The following is an 18661-nucleotide window of genomic DNA, read 5'->3' as shown; positions in this document are numbered from 1 at the left end:
CATAAAATCGAAGTAAACGGGGGCCGTGACTAACAACAGCAAAACTATATCAAAACATCTGTTCACAAACTCACACACAACACATGCATTTTTGCTAAAATGCTACTTGTAAACGTGCAGCGCACACTTCATATCAGGTTAGGGAGAAAGTATTTCCTGTTGTAGGGATGAATAAGGTTATGTGTATTAAGGGTTATCATGTCCACCTCATCAGAAACTGGGGAGGGATTAAGAGGAATATTGGATTTCTCTGGAACGCTAACTTTTTAGCACATTAGCTAACGTTAGCTTCCATAGCAAAACAAACAAGTGTGGTTCTCCTTTGTAAGATTGGCTTCCTGTGACATCATCCATCCACTGAGTGAGAGCATACGGGTCGGCCAGTCTGGTCCCGTTGGTCAGTGTTTACTTATTCAAGTAACACTGGCGGTCCCGGAGAGTGAGTGACCTGACATGGTGCGTTGGTAAATTCAGTCTGACGCTCTACACTAAAATGAGAGCCCTGTTGGTGGAAGAAACGCAGCGTTATATTTCTACATGAATGAACCAACGGTTAAGTTAATCACACATTCACTCCACTCTGCGCTCTGCTGCTCCGTCTCCACAGACAGAGTGTCCAGAGTGCGCTCTGACACTCTGAGAGTGCGGCGCTCTGGATTACTGAACGGTACATTCAGACAGCGTTCTGAAGTTACGAACGCTCCAGTTTGTGCCAGAGTGCGCTCCGGCACTCTGAATGGATATTTCTGAATCCACAACCTTTATGTTCTTTCCCCACTGTTGAAAACAAGCCAACAGAACGTGCTACCTAGCGTGTTTTGCCTCCTACTAAGCCCCGCCCACCAAAAAACATCATACAAATTCCATTCCATTCTATTCAATTCAATTCAGTTCAACATAACTTTATTTATCCCAAAGGAAATTCATTCACTGGGCCCAGTTTTAGAAAGGAGAGTATTACATATCTGGCAAAATATACAAGTATACTAGATAAGAAGTGTTTTCAAGGAGCAAAAGCAAAAGTAGTGGCTAATAGAGAAACAAAGACGACAGGTGATAATTTTGTAGGTGACGTTGAGCTTTGCTTTAAGTGTATTCCCTCATTTTGTTGCAACACCCAACAGCACCCAAAAACCACGATGTTTACTGTTGATATGCATGAACGTTGTGTCTTGACCTTTGAAACAGCAGTTTGACAAAATAACCTTATGTCTAGATCAACTCAGTAGCTTTTTTTCCTGAGCTTTCAGCCATTGCTCACAGTGAACTCTGATAAAGACGTGAGATGTGACTGAGAATCCTGGAAAGAGGTCGTAAGTTATTTGAGTTAGCCTGATTTTGTTGTCTTATTTTAATGTGTTGTCAGCTGTGAACCGTGGGAACTCTTTTGATATGACTGATATGACTAAAACAAGTCTGTAGTTTACCTTTATATTACACTGTAGCTTCTAATACGTTGTTTACCTAAAACATCTACAGTGAATTCCCCAATACAATCTCACAGTCACTGTCTCTCACACAGCAGTCATTCATTCAGTCGCTCCTGCTTCATTAGGTACTCAAGCAATGCTGACACCTAGTGGTTGAAAAGCCTCAGTACAGGTGCACTCAAGTTATTCTGCTGAGGTTACTGGTGCTGTGAATTTCCTGTAAATGTCTCGAAGTTACAGCAGTTAATGGAACTGCTGCTTCCTCTGCACTGGATGACCTTTAACCTTACTGTCTTTTAGAGCCCTGAAGCTCTGCAGCTCAGGAGGACCTCCACACGTGAAGCTCATCATCGAGTGGGAGCACAGAATCAAAGACTGGTCAGTATGTTTTATATCACAGACCACCAGCTATTCACTGTGGCTTTTCTCTCTAGCTACCGTCTGCTCGTTTAACGTGACCACCTCTTTGTGTCATGGGCTGCAGCCTGTTTGGTAACATTCAGGAGGAGGTGGTGAAGGACGCAGACAGTGTGAGGAATCAGCAGCAGCAGCACGTCCAGCAGTACAGCTGCACCCTGGATGAGTGCTTCCATCTCTACACCAAAGAGGAACAGGTAGTCAGTCTGTTATTTAATTCCTGCAACAACTGGTGGCTCCATTAAGAGCCGTGTGCCGCGACACTGACCTGCCTCCCTTTATCAACCCTGCCTGAGGTCATATTAAAGGGTAACGTTGGTATTTTTAAACCTATACTCCAGATTTCCCATATTTTTGTGTCATAGTGACGAATGGGAGCAACAGATTTTGAAATAGTTGCTTTTATTGAGACTAGAGCAGCTGGCAGCAGCCAGGGCCTGTTTGCACTGTCAGTTTGTTTTTAAATGAACAGTAATTTTAGCGTGTGTAGAGCCAACATACCCTCACCAGCCACTTTATTAGGTACACCTGGTCAACTGCTTGTTAACACAAATAGCTAATCAGCCAATCACGTGGTAGCAGCTCATTGTATTTAGTCATGTAGACATGATGAAGACGAGCTGCTGAAGTTCAAATGGAGCATCAGGATGATGAAGAAAGGTGATTTAAGTGACTTTGAACGTGGCATGGTTGTTGGTGCCAGACGGGCTGGTCTGAGTATTAACTGGGATTTTCAGCACAACCATCTCTAGGGTTTACAGAGGATGGTCCCAAAAAGAGAAAATATCCAGTGAGCCAAAATGCCTTGTTGATGCCAGAGGTCAGAGGAGAATGGCCAGACTGGTTCAAGATGATAGAAAGGCAACAGGAAGTCAAATAAGCACTGGTTCCAACCAAGGTGTGCAGAAGACCATCTCTGAAGCAACAACACCTTGTCCAACCTTGAAGCAGATGGGCTACAGCAGCAGAAGACCACACCAGGTGCCACTCCTGTCAGCTAACAACAGGAAACTGAGGCTACAATTCACACGGGTTTTCTCACCAAAACTGGACAATAGAAGATTGGAAAAACCACATTCAGATGGAAGCATGGATCCATCCTGCCTTGTATCAACGCTTCAGGCTGCTGCTGGTGGTGTAATGGTGTGGGGGAGATTTTCTTAGTACCAACTGAGCATGGTTTAAACACCACAGCCTACCTGAGTATTGTTGCTGACCGTGTCCATCCCTTTATGACCACAGTGTACCCATCTTCTGATGGCTACTTCCAGCAGGATAACGCACCATGTCACAAAGCTCACATCATCTCAAACATGACAATGAGTTCACTGTACTCCAATGGCCTCCACAGTCACCAGATCTCAGTCCAATAGAGCACCTTTGGGATGTGCTGGAACGGGAGATTCTCATCATGGATGTGCAGCCGACAAATCTGCAGCAACAGTGTGATGTCATCATGTCAATATGGACCAACATCTCTGAGGAATGTTTCCAGCACCTTGTTGAGTCTGTGACACCAAGAATTAAAAAGGGGGTCCAACCTGGTGCCAGCAAGGTGTACCTAATAAAGTGGCTGATGAGGGTATATTTCACATCTAACTTGGGGAAGCGTCTCTGTAGGGATTCTTTCCATAATGTTGTCAGACACTTAGAATAACAATCTGAGCCTGTCAGTGGTAAAAACAAACACTTTTAGTGGACAAACACTGATGGTGTGAACATGCCCTGAGTGCCGTGGAACAGGATGCAAGCTGCAGCCTCTTCACTCAGTACTGGATCAATTTAAAATAACGTTCTTCCCATTACTCACAGACACAAAACATATGGGTCCAGGTTGAAAAATACCAAAGGTACCCTTTAGTACTGTTGTTGTTAATGTGTCTTTAGAGTAAGCAGGTGGGAGCAGCACTGATGTGACAAACACTAAAATGACCTAAACCCACGCTGTTTCTCATTTTATGTTGCACAGCTGTCATAGTGAAAACAATGTGTGCTGTTCTGCAGCAGCTCTAATTATTGATAAGACATTTTATTTTGGTCGACTTTCAGTCAAACTCTCCAGAGCAGATGTTTGAACAGAAACAGTGTGGAAAAGTTGTACTTCTGTTTCTATAAAATACACAGTGGTTGTCAAGTTAAAGGAAGTCAAGAAACATTCAAGAATTTATCTTAAATAAAACTAGAATCTATGGTATGTTGCATGTTTTAGTTTTTATTTAGTACCAAAGGTGATGCGGTGTATTTGCCACTTGCCTTTAATAAAAAATAGTTCAGGTAAAAGATGAATTTATAGAAAAATAAACTAAGATGAATTTGGACAAATGATAAATTATATGAACAAACAAACTGAACAGCATTCACAGACAAACACTTTATCTGTCTGTCTTTATCTGGACACATTTTCCCCACAAATACAACATGCTAACGTTATTAGCACAAGCCTATGGCATTTTACATTGTATAAATTAGCCTAGCGATGAGTGGAGATTTCCTCTGCTCATATGAAGCCAGGATAAATCACACACAAGACTTTTCTTCACAATTTATTGTTTCTTATCTGTGAAATTAAAGTAAATAAAAGCGTTGTTTCCACTGAGGGAAATGGTTTCAGCTTACAGAAACAGACAGGAGGTCTGCGTCACTGTGATGTGTAGTTACACTTTGCAGCAGTTTTGTTTAGGAAAGGCTTTTAGTGTGTTTGTTAGACATAAAGGATGCACATATTGGGTTTGGTGAGAAATACTAAAGGAAAAAAATCATGTTTGTGGTGAAGCTGAAGAGAAAAATTGCACTCTGTGTGTCCCAGATAAACATGTTGACAATAAATGACATAACAGGAGCTTTATGTGGCTGATGAATATTAAACAGGAAAAAATAACTTCATACAATAACAAGTGGAGTGTGTGTACACGCTGTCCTCAGGCTGGGCAGTAAAGGACAGAGTCCGACAGGTTTTGAGTAGGCTCCTGCCATCATACGGAGTGTTACTTATCCAACACCAACAGTTGTCATGTCAAACCGTCCATTTGTTTCAGCGCTGCTCATCGAGAATCTGTCGGTGTCAGACAAGACAGTCGGTACTGTCTGATACTTTTATTTTGTAGATGCAACAGCGCTGTTCAGTTTCTGTTCAGTTTTATTATCAGTTTCATGCAGATATTGAGAACGTGAAGTGGTTTCCAATTTATAGATAAAATAATGAATGTCCTTGTCTCGAAAATCATCATACACACAACAGTTTTCAACACCCCAACTTGGGTACAACCATCATGGAACCAGGGTTTTTCAACTAACCAGTCAACAGGTTACATCCCTTTGTGTAGATACATCATTTTTCCAATATTTTACATATTGATCAAGTCAGTCTTTAAGAAAAGGCGACTCTCCTCACAGTGAATTTCATTAACAATTGCAATCCAGTCCTTTGAAGGGGGGCTGTAGCTTGCTTGCAGCCGAAAGTACTTTGTAAAGGTGTTCGTCCTGGGTCATGAGATCGTCAAGAGTTTTTTCCAAGTACAATATGACAAAAGGCCAATCATCCTCAGATATCTCCAGGCCCGATTCCCTCTCCCATTTCTGTCTGACCTGGGCAGTGGAATAATTTTTGGAGTTTTGTAATTTGTTATATATTAGTGACACAAGATGTTTTTTATTAGTGTTAATACAGTATAGAGTCAACATAGTGTATAGTGGAAGAACCTTCTCACTAAGAGCATGGCACGGTTGATATTTTGCTCTTGGTGATGCTAAGCTCTTACAGTTGGTTCACTTTTTGAAACAGTCCTCACAGTTCTCTTGTCATGGTTTGTCTGCTGTTGTGCTGACTGTGACTTGCTGCTGTTGTTACCTTGTGTCACCACCCGGTGGAGCTGCAGGCAAAGGTTTGCACTCCAGGTTTACCAGTGTTGCTCCAAATGGGCCAGCTGATTAACAGTTCAGTCTGAATGAACAAACCTTAGCTGCTCATGTAGCCTTCAGTTGCCCATTTATTTGGATAGTAAACAGATGCTTAAATAGCAGAATGTAAGTATCTCATCTCACATTTTGTAGTGCTCATGTGGAAAAAAGGGGCATCCCTTTCCTTGAGCTTGAGGTCTAAGTACGCTGTGCACAGTAATGAGCAGGGAAATTGCAATCACAATATTAACATTTCTCTTGCAGCCTGTAAGCAGGACATCAGGAGGAAATCAGTCACATGGTGGAACATTCGTGAGGCTGCTGTCAGATGAAGTTGCTGTGTGTTATTCTGTCTATCTGAGCCTTAAAAGATGAAGAAATAGCATCAGAATTATCATATGTGTCCAGAGGTCACCTGCACTCCCACACACACACAAACAATATGCTAAAACACCCCTGTTTGCCCTGTTTGTTTACTCACGTAGCACACACAACATGAGTTACATCTCAATTACAGTTTGCATGTGATGCCCTTGAGGTCATTCGCTGAGAACAAGAGAACATTTCCAAACACTTAAACACACAAAGAGTTGCTCCTAGTGACGAAATTCTAATAAAGTTATTTAGTGACAATGTGACGTTTTCTTAGAATTTCCCCTTAAAGTTAAGACTAGGTCCTTGTAAAGATTTAAGTTATTCACAGAGCATTTTGGAGCTTAAATGAGCTCCTAAGGTGAAAACTGTTCGGAGCAGGGAGGAGGACTTTTAAGAAGAGTTTCTGAATCAGAGGAGAAATGGTGGAAACACAGGGAAGTTGGAGAAATATTCTCCAAACGCTGGATGACAGTGAGTAAATGAAATGCTACAGATGAGATCATGCAGGGAGAATATGTGTGGTCGATGTCATTAGGGATACGCACCTAACTCTATAACAGCAGAACTAAAATGATCACAACACTGAGATATTTGGAAAACTGGAAAAACACATCAGTGCAGCAGTGATGACTTGAGTCTGTCTTAACCTTCCATCAGCAGAGTGATCACACTAACACTGACAACACTTTGATAGTCAGCAGTTCATTTCATGTCCACTGGGTGTCCTCCCCATGCAGGCTCACAGAGGGGGTGACAACCAATCACATCTGTTAAAAGAATGCATCACACCTCTTCACTAAGGTAAAAGTTTCTGTCCCTTCCTTGCTCAGAGTTGCTCTGAGAACTTTCCTAAATCACTCCTAAACTAGGACTCCTTACTAAAATGTTATGAGCTCCCTGAGAGGATTATCAGAAGGTTTGTGAATACGGCCCCGGGACTCCTTTTTAACATGCACAAATTCAGTGTTGCCATACTGGGCAGGTGTCCGCTCAGTTGGGCCGCTGTTGGGCACGGAAAAATAGCAGTTGTCTGATGGATTAAATTTTGACAGATTTTTGTGTGGTTTTGAGAATACTGTGAAAACGACTTTGCCAAACAAGCTGTCATTTTATGGCCAAAATCCTCAGTGTCTCCACTGACTTATGATATTGACTCAGTTAGTTTGAGAAGTATTTGACTGACATGAGTTGTATTCAGTCATCATTAGGGACCAGCGAGGAGCTCTCATTCATGGCAGTGTTAGATCACTTAATTGTGGTTGTGCTACGACACCAGAGGTACATTTTTGTGTATCTGGTTTCTGCTGCATATGTAATGGTTTTACAGTTTAACACAGATTCTGGTGAGGTTATGATTTGGGCCGGGGGTCAGGATTTAAGATGTGATTTGGCTGTTAAAGGAATTAATCAGAAATGCTGCAACATGCTTCAAATGGCTTATTTTGGAATATCTAAGTGCACAAAATTAAACTAAAACTTTACATATTCACAATGCATGTATAGGACAGCCAGAAGAGTAAATATACATTGCAGGCAGTGCGGTTGCACTGGGGCCTGTGAGTTGGGTGGAGAATGGATGGCAACCTTGAAAAAATACATGTGTTCAAAGAAGAACTCTAATTCAATTAAAAACTCTGCCATTTGCTGTATATATATTAAAGGAGCTATATGTAAGAAATCTAAAGCAAATAGTCGTAAAATCCTCCTAATATGTCACAGAGACTAAGGAATAATGTTCATATAACATACTGANGGGCAAACAAATCAGTCTCCAGCGTGCCGCTGTCCAGCAACCTCGAATCTGTAGGGGAGGGGGGCGGACACGACTCGCGGCAGTATTTTGAATTTGAGTGCAGTAACCGTTTTGGCCACATTCTTACATACAGCGCCTTTAAATGTGGGCGGGGTTGTTGTCACTGAGCGCGTTTACATGCACACTAATAAACCGATCATTATCTGATTTCTGGAGTTACCTGATTATTCAAGTGGTCATGTAAACAAACCGATAGGCTTTATCAGATAAAAGCCATTATCTGATTATGAGAAATCAGATAAACACACCTAGCTTTTTCCCCAATAGTCAGATTATTCTGTGCATGTATACCCTTTAATCTGGTTTCTTTCGGGTTTTGCTATTTTATACTCCCACTCCACTACATTTTAGAGAGAAATATTGTACTTTCTACTCCACTATATTAATCTGACAGCTTTTGTTTCCTTTCAGATAAAGATTTTACATAAAATAATATATTTTTATATTCTCAGTGTTTAAATTGTCACTTTTATTTTATCTAACTTATACGTTATGCACTTTGTGTGACAAGTTTATATACAACACACTTGTATATTGCACTTTGCAGTACTTTTACTCCGAATCTACCCAAAGTATGTAAAATTGGCTCCACACTGACAAACTACACATTAGAATGCTCTCACATGTATTTGTTAATGATAAAAACAAACAGTACTGTAAGAATATAAGCTGTCAGCATGATGAGTAGGGCTGCCACGATTAGTCGACTAATCGATGACTAATCGACTATTAAAATAATTGGTGACTATTTTAGTAGTCGACTAATCGTTTTGAGTCATTTTTCATAGAAAAGCAATATAAAAGTACCAAAAATGCTCTTACTGCAGCTTCTTATGTTCAGATATTGTCAGCTTTACACACTCTCCCGTGACAGTGAACTAAAACCCTTTGGCGTGAGTATAAAACAAGACATTAGATGACATAACTTTGGGGTTTTGGTGAGACAGACCGACATTTTTCAACATTTTAACACATTTTTCGATGAAATGATTAGTCGACTAATCGAAGAAATAATCGACAGATTAGTCGACAATGAAAATAATCATTAGTGGCAGCCCTAATGATTGCGTACTTTTCGAGGTTTTTCAAGGATATGAGTACCTACTGTAACAGGAAGTTTGAGTTTTATGTCATGTACTTGGGGAGAAATCCAACTGAAGGACTGAATCATGTAAACCAGGTTTTTCTGATTATCAGATTATTGAAGTGCATGTAAATGCGTCAAATCGGATTATTACCATTACCTGATTATTCCCAGTTATCTGATTATTGTGCGCATGTAACCGTGCTCACTTGGGGTTTAGTGTTGCTGGAGCCCACAGGAACGATGCTCTGCCAAGTGAGGATTAGAATTATGTTCACGTAACTCAGTCAAAATTAATATATATAAACTCTTGAAGATCCACTCATTACTAAAAGTCTCTGTCATATAAAAACTAAAGTGATGGTCAAAGTTGTCACAGTGAAATTTAAGGTGTGCTGATGGATTCACGTCATCAACTCATGCATTGAGTAACATTACAAGTTAACGTTCCACCTTAAAAGTTGCCGGCAGTCGGCCCAGTGAATGAAGTTATTTTTTCTCAGACTCCAGCTGCTGTGAGAGGCAGCAAAACATCCTTTCATTTTATAGTTACAGTTTACTAATAAAACTCTCCACAGTATGAACAGTGGTTACATGAGCCTCAAAACCAGACACAACTCAGCCCTGAGCAGAGTGACCGTCCTCTACTGACCAATCAGTTTTAGTACCAGATCTGTGACCCCAACAGAGGGGGCACCAAACATGGGGACGCTAAGGAACGGTTCCACTGGTACCATCCACAACTTTTCACCGTGGAAAAAAAGCATACCGTACTGAACTGTACCGTACAGCTCAGTGGAAACGGGGCTTTAGTGTCTGACAAACGGGCAGTATCAGTTGACACACCTACAGCTTTCCAGTACACATTAAAAGGTGTTTCCCGTCACTTAAACAACTGTTTTCCTGCTATTCAGACAACCATCTCCAAGAACAATTGCTTCTCCTCACATCACCAAATCTGGCCAGCATTGTACCAGATCTTTTAGCTAATGTCATGAGTAATGAGTTTCAGGTCATTTACACTATAATGTCAAGTCTCTGATCATGTGACGAGATGATATATGCACGATAGTGTGCACTAAGGCCCATTGTAACTACCGTACGTCACTGAGGACAGCTATAAATACAAGTGCTGGTCAACCCTGTCATTTGCATTTCTGCATACAAGTTTCCACCCACATCACACCTTATTTTCTCTCCTCTAGTGAAGCTGGGAAAATATTTGATCAAGACAACCAGCATTCATTGCATCCACGAGTTACACGTGATCATGTGGCCAGAGGTAAATGAACTGTCCACCTCTATAAGGTCAAGGAATGAAGAGAGGTGGAAGTGAAACCACCGTGAAAACCACAAGAGAATGATGACACACATCCCATACAATTACAAAACGTTCTGGAATCGTCTCAGCATCTCAGATAGGAGTTTTAGATGGAGCAGAATTGAAAATGCAGCGGCCACTTTGTGTTGTGTCGGGTTTTGAACCTCATCTGAACCATTTTTACAGTGAACGTTCAAAATGGCTTATAAATACTCAGAGTTCTGGTGGCGCTTGAACTTTGAAGAAGTGAACTCAGCATAGAGGAATGCACATCGCCAACATCTGACTGCAAATGAATGGCCTTGCTGAATGGAACAACTCATCGCTGCAGAGTACTCGAGATGGTAATCAAACACAGGCGGGAAAAGTGAATAAAAGTAGTATCCATGGCAACAGCTTCAAAATGTGCTTCCTGCTTCAAGTGAAGCTCATTATTTTGTGAATTTCCAAGGTTCAGTCATACGTCATTCCCGAGAATATGATTAAATGGAATAAGAAACACAAAGGAGCTTCGGATTTAGGTGTAAGTGGAAGAGGCGTGGAGAGCTGGTGAGGTTCGGTCAGGGTTATAATCAGGCAGAGGAAGATATGCTGACTGCATTTTTTAAATCTACTTTTCCTTCTCCTCCACCAGCTTGCCCCAGACGACGCCTGGAAGTGTCCCCACTGTAAGCAGCTGCAGCAGGGCATGGTGAAGATGAGCCTGTGGACGCTGCCAGACATCCTCATCCTCCACCTGAAGCGCTTCAGGCAGGTGGGTGAGCGGAGGAACAAGCTCACCACGTTCGTACATTTCCCTCTGGCGGGTCTGGACATGACACCTCACATGGTGAGCCGCAACCACAGCGCCCATCAGCCACCTCTCCAGCCTGGCTGGAAACAGTCCCGACGACCCGACCTGGCTCCTCCTGACTTCCTGTACGATCTGTATGCTGTGTGCAACCACCATGGAGGGATGCACGGCGGCCATTACACAGGTCTGAATCGCTAACACCTTCTGAGGAAAGAGTTGAAGTAATAATGATCATATCCTTTAATAACATTTTTATTTATATGGCACTTTTAAAAACCAAAGTGCTTTACAGTGACACAAGGAATAAAAAGTAAATAAAAACAATATGCAAATGATGAATTGATTTAAACTAAATCAGTACAACACATTAATAAAACTTGGTCCTAAGAAGAGATTAAAAAAGAGGCCCTGCTTTAAAACTGACTCACTGACAGGGCTTCATTTTGGAGCTGCTGGTAGAGCCCTCTCAGTGGATCTCAAGCAGCGATCAGGCTCATACGGTGTTAGCAGATAACAGAAGACTTTAATAAGGAGCAGTAAAATTAACTTTCATAGACTGGTGTGACGCGGTCGCTTTGCTCAGAACGTGTCGAAAGCCCAGCAGCAGTGTTTTGTGAGAGCTGTGGACTCGATAAGAGAGTGTTAAGAGTGTTAGTGCTGAGGTCAGAGAGGGTCGTTATAATGATGTCTAATTTAGAGCTGTTTACGTAAATAACTGCAGGATGTGTTTACACACTCAGGTCTTAAGTTCAGCAAGTCAATACATTAAACATGGCACATCAATTGTAAAACTGCAGTTCATCTAATGGCCACTTGAGGGTGGCTACAAGAGCGAGTCACTCCCCATAGACCTCCATTAAAATGCCCACATTCACTCTAGAAATAAACATGTTCACAGCCTGGAACTGCAGAGGGGTGAATTTTTAAATAACTCTGTTATCTCTGTTTAAATGTTATTAGGGCTTAAAGTTATGCATAGTAAAGGCCTTTGCACACTGAGTCTGTTTTTCTTTTTTTGCAAAGACTTGTTTTTATTAACAGATGCTCAAATTACAGTGCAGGAGCAGTTCAAAAAATGTGTGAGGTTTCCATTTGTGCATTTGAAAGTATCTTAAAAAGAAAATGTAAAAGTAAAAGGACAAAGATAATTGACTGATGATTCATTTTTCATCCAAAACTGTCACACGTCTAAAAATAAATACGACCTCACTTTGTGTTAGTCACGTTTGCACGCTGAGTCTAAAACGTCATCTCGTTTGAGGACATTGGGACTTTATCATTGTCTCGTTTGAGGACATTGGGACTTTATTATCGTCTAGTTTGAGGACATTGGGACTTTATTATCGTCTAGTTTGAGGACATTGGGACTTTATTATTGTCCTGAGACCCTGTGTCCTCATATGAGGACATCACATTTTGGGTTTACTTGACGTTATACTTCATTTTACCTAATTCAGACCTGTTGTCCTCCTTCGTGGACACTTTTTTGTGCCATCTAACGTATGTATCTGCCCCCAAAATCCAGTATTAGTCATTGTACTAAAAACCAAGTGGGAATACAGTCTGAACATTTTAGATCATGGTCCTAAAATGTTTTTACATGCCACCTCACCACACCACATTTCTTTCCATTGTTCTTGTGATTGCAGCCTTCTGTAGGAACTCAGTGGACGGGCAGTGGTACAGTTATGATGACAGCAGTGCTGAGCCGGTGCCAGAGGCGGAGGTGTGCACACGTGGAGCCTACATCCTCTTCTATCAGAGAAGAAACACCATACCTCCTTGGTCTGCCAGCTCCTCAGTCACCGGTTAGCCCTTTCAAATCCTCTGTCATGGTCGGTTATGTTGAGAACAATCAGGTGGATCCTGCTCTACATGCTTTTAACGAAACACAAAAATAATGGAGGGGATGTGGGAGTATCATCATTACACCTCACACCATCAGAATCTGTTATTTCTTCCCCTGTGTAATTTCACTCTGCCAAATTGTTTGATGTGCCGCATCAGTGTGCATTTTCAGTGTGATCTGAGTTACTGTCATTAGCCAACAAATGCAGATGGTTCTCAATGGTGGCAGAGAGAAGCTGACCTGCTGCCAGCGAGGTCACAGAAGCATTCATCCATGTGCATTCAGCATAATGAGGGTGGGTTGAAATTGTGATGATACCCTGTGATCACAGAGATCTAATTTTGCAGTGTGGATCTCACAGTGACTCATGTGAGGACAATAGACGCTGCAGCGGGAAGCCTTCTGTCTCTCTGGGAACATGTTGGGGACTTGTTTCTGGATACATTTATATTCACTGTCTCCTTTTTGCAGGTTCCACCAGCTCATCCGCGTCTGACCACTGGCTGGTCAGACTGGCAGGGGACAGTAAGAGGGGCAGCGTGGTGTCAGGAGGACCCATCCCTGGACCTCCAGGGCCCACACAGGCCCCTGAGTCTCCTGAGCTGCCAGTGTTTAGAGAGGAACCCCCCAAAGCAGTAGAAACAAGTAGGTGTTTAGGATGTTTAAACTGTCTTGACAGTGTTGCAAGTGCTGGTGCTTGGACACCAGAGGGAGATATTTTTTGAGCAAGAGTCATCTGAGCGGCAGCAGGATAAATCCCCACCATGGAGTCCAGACACTGGTGGAGGTGGTGGCTGATGAGGCAGATGAATCTTTAAAGACTAGGTGGTGATGGGGAGGTGGAGGGTGTGCACGACAGCAGCAAGAACAACTACAGCAGAGAAAGAACCATATTTAAAATGAGGAGCAGTAAGATGATAGGCTGACGGAGTAGGTGTGTCACTGTGCTATTGGTTGATTGTGAATCAGCTGATGACTCAATTGACAGACCCAGACAATGACGCCTAGAGATAATGAGTGAGCATGCATGCGAGGAGTGAATGGCAGGGTGAGAAAGAAACTTACAGCCTCAAGCTTCATTTGTTTATGAATTGTTAACACCATCTTTTTCTTCTAGATGGGTTCGAAGCCAAACCGTTTGTCCGTGGGAGCCAAGGCAGGAGCGTGAGCATGAGATCACCAACGAAGCCGAAGGAGCCTCTGAGCAAAGTTCTGCCACTGCGGTGGTCTTTTGGCTCCAAGGACCGCATCAGACACCCGGCCCAGACCCAGCCTGGAGAGCTGGTGGAGTACCTGGAGTCCGGGCGCCGCCCACGATGTACCAAAGACCCGATCATAACGCTGGTGGCCACGCCGCCACAGAGGAGCGCCCAGGGAAGAGCCTTTGAAGTAGGACAGGACTGCAGCTCACCAAGCGGCAGCAGTCTTAGTTATACAGACAGACCCAGCTCCGACACTTGTTACTCCCCCAAAATACCAGAGGGACAAAGCAGAGTCTGTCTGGAGAGGAGCATGAGCCAGGGAGTCTGTAACAGCAGCAGCGTCAAAGTCAGAGATGATGGTTCTCTGAGGCAGAGGTCATCTAAGAGACTGAGGCAGGACCACGGCAGGACCATGGACCTCCAGATGCAGCTTCAGAGACAGGCTATTCTAGGGGATCACATCAGCCACAGTGCACCTCCGAGCAGAGACTCCACACTGAGAAGGACCAAGGTCCAGACAGGGCCGACCTCCAGGGCACAGAAAGACTTTTTACAGATGGCCATTCAGCCTGAGGACAGGAAGGGACAGAGAGGTCAGGAGGGTCGCAGCCACGACAGCCTCTTGTCTTTTTTCAAACCTGGTTTCATGAAGAAAGACATTCCTGGGTCACCAATCAAGGGACAAGACCGGCGTCTCAACGGCCACGGACAGCTGGGAAAGCTGGCAAACTGTAATTTAGCCAAACTGTCCCTCTCTAACGGAACGCTGACCACGGCAGCCCCAGACGAGAGGAAGGCCAACGTCATCCCGAGTTGTGACGCCCATAACTGCAAAGTCCAGCTGCTCAACGGAAAGGCTGGGATTCATGACCCTGTAGACATTAAACGTGCTCACAGCTCCAGTAACATCCAGACGAGGCTTGATTTGACATTTCGCAGGTGTGCCTCGCTGCAGAGGAACGGCGAAATAATGGCTCCTCCAGCCCACCGCATCCTGCTGTCTGACAAGCCCAGCTACGCCACTCTGCAGCGGACACGCTACAGTACCACCTCCCTGGGTAAGAGTCCTGTCTCTAAGCTGTGTTACTCAGCTACAGACTGATTGGCACAAATAGGAACAAGTCACAGCACTGGGTTAAAATTTCTCTTCTGGTGTCAACAGTGGAGTGCATCAGCTTTGTGTTAAACTCTGGTAAATATAATCATGCTATAACAACGATGTAAACAGGATTTGATTGGGAAGCTTTCCTGCTGCTGTAATAAGTAAAGCAATAAACGACAGAGTGGCATGAGTTCAGTCTCTCAGAATAAGTGGAAGGTTTTAAATTACGGTACACGCAGCTTCAGTTTTCAATTTAAGGCAAATCTGTTTAATAGAGTACGGCCCAGATCACACAGCAAGTGTTTTGCAGGATGTTAAACACGAGGCGCACCACACAGTTTTTTTTCTTATATTGAATTCCACTAGTAAAAAAAAAAAACACTTGCTGTGCTTTTTTATTGTTGCCAGGCAACCATCACACCACCTCCTTACCTACCTTCTTAGTTGCTGCCATGTTGAGGCAGAGGGTACTGTCTGTAGCTCTGGTTGAGGGTGAGAGGCTGTCAGCAGATAAACAGAGATCTGTGTGGGTACATGAGACCCTAAAAAAGAGGCTGGATCATGGGGAGTACCACCAGTTGGTCCAGGAGCTTCTCCTCCATCATGGACGTTTACAGTACTGCACTTATCTGCTGTTTTCTATTGAGATGGTGCTAACTGTGCTTTGTAAAGTCGTATAGCTCTGGGTATCCAGCAACCACTACCACCAGTTTCTCCTCCATTGTTTACCAACTGTAAACTTGTTGTCGTGACCACCACAGAAGCCCCGCCTCTCAAATCATCTGATTGGTCAATGGGAAAAAAGAGATGACGTAGGGCGCTTTTCCACTCTGAGTTGAAGTTTTTTCAACTTGGGGAGTTCAGAGTGCTCCGGCAAAAACACCAGGCGCCTAGAGCGCAGAAACGCGAGTTGTGTGACAACGCAAAAACATCGAGCCAAAAGCTTCATACTTATTTAAACTATTACAAGCTGCTAAAACACTTTCTGTGCGATCTAATGTTGTCACGACACTTCAACGTCGATACAGTACCTTAAAAAATATTGATATTGGAGGACAAACTGACACTGAGGGCGTCAAGTGAAATATTTTTATTAAAAGATAAATACAACATGACAACAAGAGTGAACATTTACAATAAGCGATAGCGAGAAAGCGCAGCTGGTACCGGTGTATTGATACTGTGAAAACTGAGGATTGAAACTGTTATCAAAACGTCATAATCTATATATTAATCAATATTTTTGACAAAACCAGAAAGTAGACATGACGGCATGTTAAATTTATCAGACCACGGCAACACCATGTGAGGTCAGTGTTGCGGCCATAAAGCAACGGTATCAGGACAAACTAATCACATCAAACAAAGTAGATCCAGATGACCTGAGGCCTGTACTACGAAGACCAGTTCAGCTAACCCAGGATATCTTTTCGTTACCTGATTTGACTAACTCCGACATTGCCCATCTGGATAACCGGTAATACAAAGCTGGTTGTCAACAAGTTCAGTCAACTCTAGGTTGGGGGGGCACCCCGATATCAGCGGTAGTCGCCATATTACAGCAGTGTAAAGCGGTGATGAGGAGCTTGTCAGTGCAATACACACACGGGACTCAGGTGCATTAACATGCCAGACTGTCTACCACAGCAAATAACAGAGAAGCTCAGATTATAACACACACAGAGGTAGCGTGACTTCATCCTCTGCTCAGGATGTCGTTACTCCACTGTATCCTTACAAAGCAAATGTTTTTTTGCTGCTATATAAATGCTCTGAATGTCGTATAGAGCTCCTTTGACTCCAGTGTCTGGTGACCATGTGACTGACGGCTCTGTGTTTCCTTTGAAGTGCCTCTGTGACAGCCCCGAATGACTGTTGAACACTAGGACCTCTCTACTGATTTCTACACTCGGCACCTAGAAGCTCACAGCAGGAGGCACCGCTGGAAACCAAGTCTATCTTCTCGCTCCCCTTCATAGTACTGTTATAAGTTCTTACCTGTGTGTGTCTTAAACTAAATCTATGCAGAGTTGAATTTATGAGGAGAAATACTGCTGTAATGTGATTTTCTTTTTTTGTTTTTTCCTCATTTTGTTTTACAAAGCAGTCTACTGTTTATTCACGGTTTTATTTCTGAGTTTATGATCAATATTTGAGAAGAGGAGGGTGATTTGGTGAATCTGCATGTTTCCAGCCCGTTATGCATCCATAACACCGTCATCTGTTACCTGGGCTCAAACATGTGAAGCTGTTAAACACTGCAGAACCTACTAACACCTGCACTGTAAATTGGCTGCTATGAAAACATTCATCATTTGCTTTGTCATTCACCATCACTGTCATGTGAGATTACAGATGCACTTTCTTTTCTTTTATAAATCCATATTTTGCTGCGTGACCAGAGCAGCAATAACACCGCACCCAAATTGGAAAGAAGGTGTTTTTTTCTGTTTCAGATATTGATTAAATAATTAATCTAAAACATACACAAACAGACACTAATCAGCAACAGAGGTTTGTGGATGTACACTAGATGAAATAGAGGAGAATCAAGGGGAATCTCCTAAATAATAAATGTTAACTTTAAAGGTGCAATGTGTAATACCTGGCCACATGCTCACAACCAACAGGGGGCAGCATTTCACCTCTAAGTCAACTACAACTAACAGCAGGGCAGGGAGTTTACCAAAAGATATTTGGCCAAAGAGCTGAGTTGCAGCCGAGTGTGAAGCAGTCGGGATGAAAGTCAGCACCTCCAAATCTGGGGCCATGGTTCTCTGCCGGAAACCAGTGGATTGCCCCCTCTGGGTTGGGAGAGAGTTACTGCCCCAAACGAGGGAGTTCAAGTGTCTTGGGGTCTTGTTCACGAGTGAAGGTAGAATGGAGCCTGAGATGGATCGACGGTTTGGTGCGGCTTCTGCAGTGTTGCAGGCGCTGCGCCGGTCCATCGTGGTGAAGAGGGAGCTGAGCTGGAAGGTGAGGCTTTCGATTTACTGGTCCATCCACGTCCCAACCCTCACCTATGGTCATGAGCTCTGGGTAGTGACCATCCACGTCCCAACCCTCACCTATGGTCATGAGCTCTGGGTAGTGACCGAAAGAATGAGACTGGGGATACAAGTGGCCAAAATGAGTTTCCTCCGTGGGGTGTCTGGGCTCAGCCTTAAGGCCCTGACACACCGAGCCGACGGTCAGCCGTCGACCAAAGTCGGGCCGTCGGTGAGCGTCTGTCGGCCTAGTTTTTGCGGTGTGTCCCGCACCATCGGCACTTTGGCGTCGGCATCAGCAGCTTTTCGGCTGATTGAGCATGTTGAATCGGCGGCGGAGCTTGTCAGTGAGAGAGATCACTCTGATTGGCTGTTCAGGTTTTATTTCCTC

The 18661-nt window shown here is 43.3% G+C and overlaps 1 protein-coding gene across 1 annotated transcript; it reads left to right on the top strand.

Moving 5' to 3' along the window:
• Window positions 1-99: 99 nt before the first annotated feature.
• On the top strand, window positions 100-18329 carry LOC126406177 (ubiquitin carboxyl-terminal hydrolase 43-like). The gene is made up of 8 exons (XM_050070354.1): window positions 100-137; window positions 1731-1808; window positions 1915-2044; window positions 10972-11314; window positions 12780-12938; window positions 13451-13624; window positions 14097-15239; window positions 17132-18329. Exons 1-8 carry the CDS (start codon window positions 100-102, stop codon window positions 17140-17142), a joined length of 2076 nt encoding a protein of 691 aa, XP_049926311.1. The 3' UTR covers window positions 17143-18329.
• The last annotated feature ends 332 nt before the right edge of the window (window positions 18330-18661 follow it).

Source organism: Epinephelus moara, chromosome 18, assembly GCF_006386435.1.
Source record: "Epinephelus moara isolate mb chromosome 18, YSFRI_EMoa_1.0, whole genome shotgun sequence".
NCBI lineage: Eukaryota > Metazoa > Chordata > Actinopteri > Perciformes > Serranidae > Epinephelus > Epinephelus moara.
The sequence above is the reverse complement of the archived record's forward strand: the minus strand, read 5'-3'. Positions and strand labels throughout refer to the sequence as shown.

Bases quoted from the DNA above. Each gene is read 5' to 3' on its own strand.
- LOC126406177 (XM_050070354.1), top strand. From the start codon at position 100: ATGCTACTTGTAAACGTGCAGCGCACACTTCATATCAG. The intron at 138-1,730 runs GTTAGGGAGAAA...ACTGTCTTTTAG, and splicing joins CAGCGCACACTTCATATCAG to AGCCCTGAAGCTCTGCAGCT. The intron at 13,625-14,096 runs GTAGGTGTTTAG...TTTTTCTTCTAG, and splicing joins CCCCAAAGCAGTAGAAACAA to ATGGGTTCGAAGCCAAACCG.